General features: G+C 50.5%; 1 protein-coding gene across 1 annotated transcript in view; it reads left to right on the forward strand.

Annotated features, from left to right (window-relative positions):
• Window positions 1–2,327, forward strand: part of LOC102300259 (chondromodulin) — a 7,967-nt gene extending 5,640 nt beyond the window's left edge. Inside the window, exons 5-7 of the mRNA XM_042228883.1 lie at window positions 569–719; window positions 1,118–1,233; window positions 1,897–2,327. Of these exons, the coding sequence (XP_042084817.1) occupies window positions 569–719; window positions 1,118–1,233; window positions 1,897–2,118 (489 nt within the window). The 3' untranslated portion in view covers window positions 2,119–2,327. The remainder of the gene's footprint in view (window positions 1–568; window positions 720–1,117; window positions 1,234–1,896) is intronic.
• The last annotated feature ends 6 nt before the right edge of the window (window positions 2,328–2,333 follow it).

Genomic DNA, 2,333 nt, shown 5'->3' on the forward strand with positions numbered 1-2,333 from the left:
CACACACAGAGCAGCACTTCTAAAAGGTTGGAGGATAACAGTCCATAAACATGTCTGTGGCTTGTGTAGCGCAGCCCTCAGGAACAAACGCCTCTGGGCAAATTCATCCCCACAGAGCCGACTCCACACCACCCCCACCCGTGCCTCACCTGCCCCTCCTTACCTGCAGGCTGTGGATACAGAGTATGTATGTTTATTCAGTGTCTCCTCTGTAAACCTCATTAGTTTATCTGCAGAAACCTGCAAATTTAGGACATCCAGTCTCTCCTCTTCAGAAGCTGATGAGTTCTGACACTGTGTGTACAGCGAGACGTCAGCGCAAAAGGGAAATGTGTACACTAAAGCCTCAAGGGCTCCCTTTTTACTACTCTGTTTTATGTTCACATAAAAGCACTAACAGCGCAGCATTAATTCAGATTAGACTTGGGCAGGATGCAGAGAGTGTGGACTGTTTAAAGCATAACAAGATACAAGAAGTGTGATGTTACACCTTTGGCAGCCGTGTGTGTGTGTTTTGAAAGATTTTTACTTGCATATCAGTCTCATCTGCTTTTCCCACCCACAAAAGGAGGATGAAGTGATCCCAGCCAAGTTCGACGATGATTTGATCTGGGTAGCAGCTGAAACACCCCTCTCGGACTCTGGTTTCCTCAGCAACAAGATCAAGGACTTGTGCGGCGACCTGCCAATCTTCTGGCTCCGTCCCACCTTCTCGAGTAGTAAGCAAACAGATTTTTCAGTGGTATGGATTTTTTTTTTAAAAAAAAGACAAGAAAACAGTCATTTTTTCTTGTTTTTACAAAAAACAAAGAGAATATGGGTCAAACAGTCTCAAGCATTCTCATTTAACATCGCAGCCGTTTAAGCTACAGAGAGAGAGAGAGAGAGAAAAACAGGCTATAAAGAAAGAAAGGCAGAAATCCTTTTGAAGTTTCTGAGCTGCTGAGTGTAGAATTCTTAGCGTGCTGAGAGGTCAAAAGTTCTCAAAACACAATTTTCCTTCTGCTTCAGCTGCGGACTTCAAAATGCTGCCTGAGAAACGGCTGTGTGCCACATTAGTGCCATTCTGCTCCTAGATTTGGTCTGCTGTCAGATACTGAGAGTGTGATGTGTGCAGGCGGCCAGAGGAAGAGGAGGGCTGCCCCCCGTCAGCGCCGCCAGGCAGCCGGAGCCGCAGGTCAGGAGGTGGAGGAGGACGTGGAAGCGGAGTTCAACCCTGAGAACCCCTATCAGGTGAGTCACACACACAAACGTGACTCACACGGTTCCTCTTTTTCTTCTTCTCTTGTGTTTACGTTGGGTCGCGGCGTCGCAGCTGTCCGATCAGATCTGAGGCCTACCTGAGACGGCTTTTCCCAGCGAGGGATTCTCACAGCTGCGCGAGCGGCAGCAGATGCCGGGGTCACGGTGGAGGGGCCCGGATTGTCACTGCAAATCTGAGTGTATGCGTGGGCGTGTAGTCTGTGCGTGCGGTTTTCTGTGTGTGGCTGTCCAAAGCATTCCTTTCAGCATTGAGCCTGTATGAATAATTCCACAACATCCCACCACCTCCTCCTCTTCAGCAGCCCCTTTGCCCCTGCTAAGCACACACAGAGTCCCATGCATACACACATGCATCCTCACCCCTTCATTACAGGCCCCACTTTCTTTTTTCCCTAATCCTCCACCCAAACCCCACCAAACCCACTCCTGACAACCACAGAACGGGGTAAACAGCAAGCGCCGTTTCTGAAAAAAGAAAATATTTGACAACAAAAACCCACATCTGACAACATCCCCTCCTCCCCCATCACAGCCTGTCGGAAATCCATTTTTAATTGGTTTAAAACAAGCTTTTGCCGCCCTGCCGAAGAACGCCTTACTCTGACCGCTCTCCTCTCTTCTCCCTCCTGTCAGAGAGGCCTCGAGGGCGAGCAGGACATGAACATCGACCCCAGGCTGGACCACGAGGGCGTGTGCTGCAGAGAGTGCCGCCGCGGCTACACCCACTGTCAGAGGATCTGCGAGCCTCTCCAAGGCTTCGACCCGTGGCCCTACCACTACAGGGGCTGCAGGGTGGCCTGCCGAGTTATCATGCCCTGCAACTGGTGGGTGGCACGCATCCTGGGTCTGGTGTGAGCCTCCCCGCTCACGTGAGAGATGGTAGAGTGCAGGAGGGATGGGGGAGGAGAGATAGGAGAAGGATAAAGTTTAGAAAAGGAAGATGGTGGCTTCTCATCCTCAGCAGGTTGCTGTGACCACACATTATCAATGCATGGTAAAGAATCTAGGGCAGTCATGATCTCACACACACACACACACACACACACACACACACACACACACACACACAC

The sequence above is a fragment of the Haplochromis burtoni genome, unplaced genomic scaffold (genome assembly GCF_018398535.1).
Source record: "Haplochromis burtoni strain Fernald_Lab_line unplaced genomic scaffold, NCSU_Asbu1 Contig_362, whole genome shotgun sequence".
NCBI classification, from domain to species: domain Eukaryota; kingdom Metazoa; phylum Chordata; class Actinopteri; order Cichliformes; family Cichlidae; genus Haplochromis; species Haplochromis burtoni.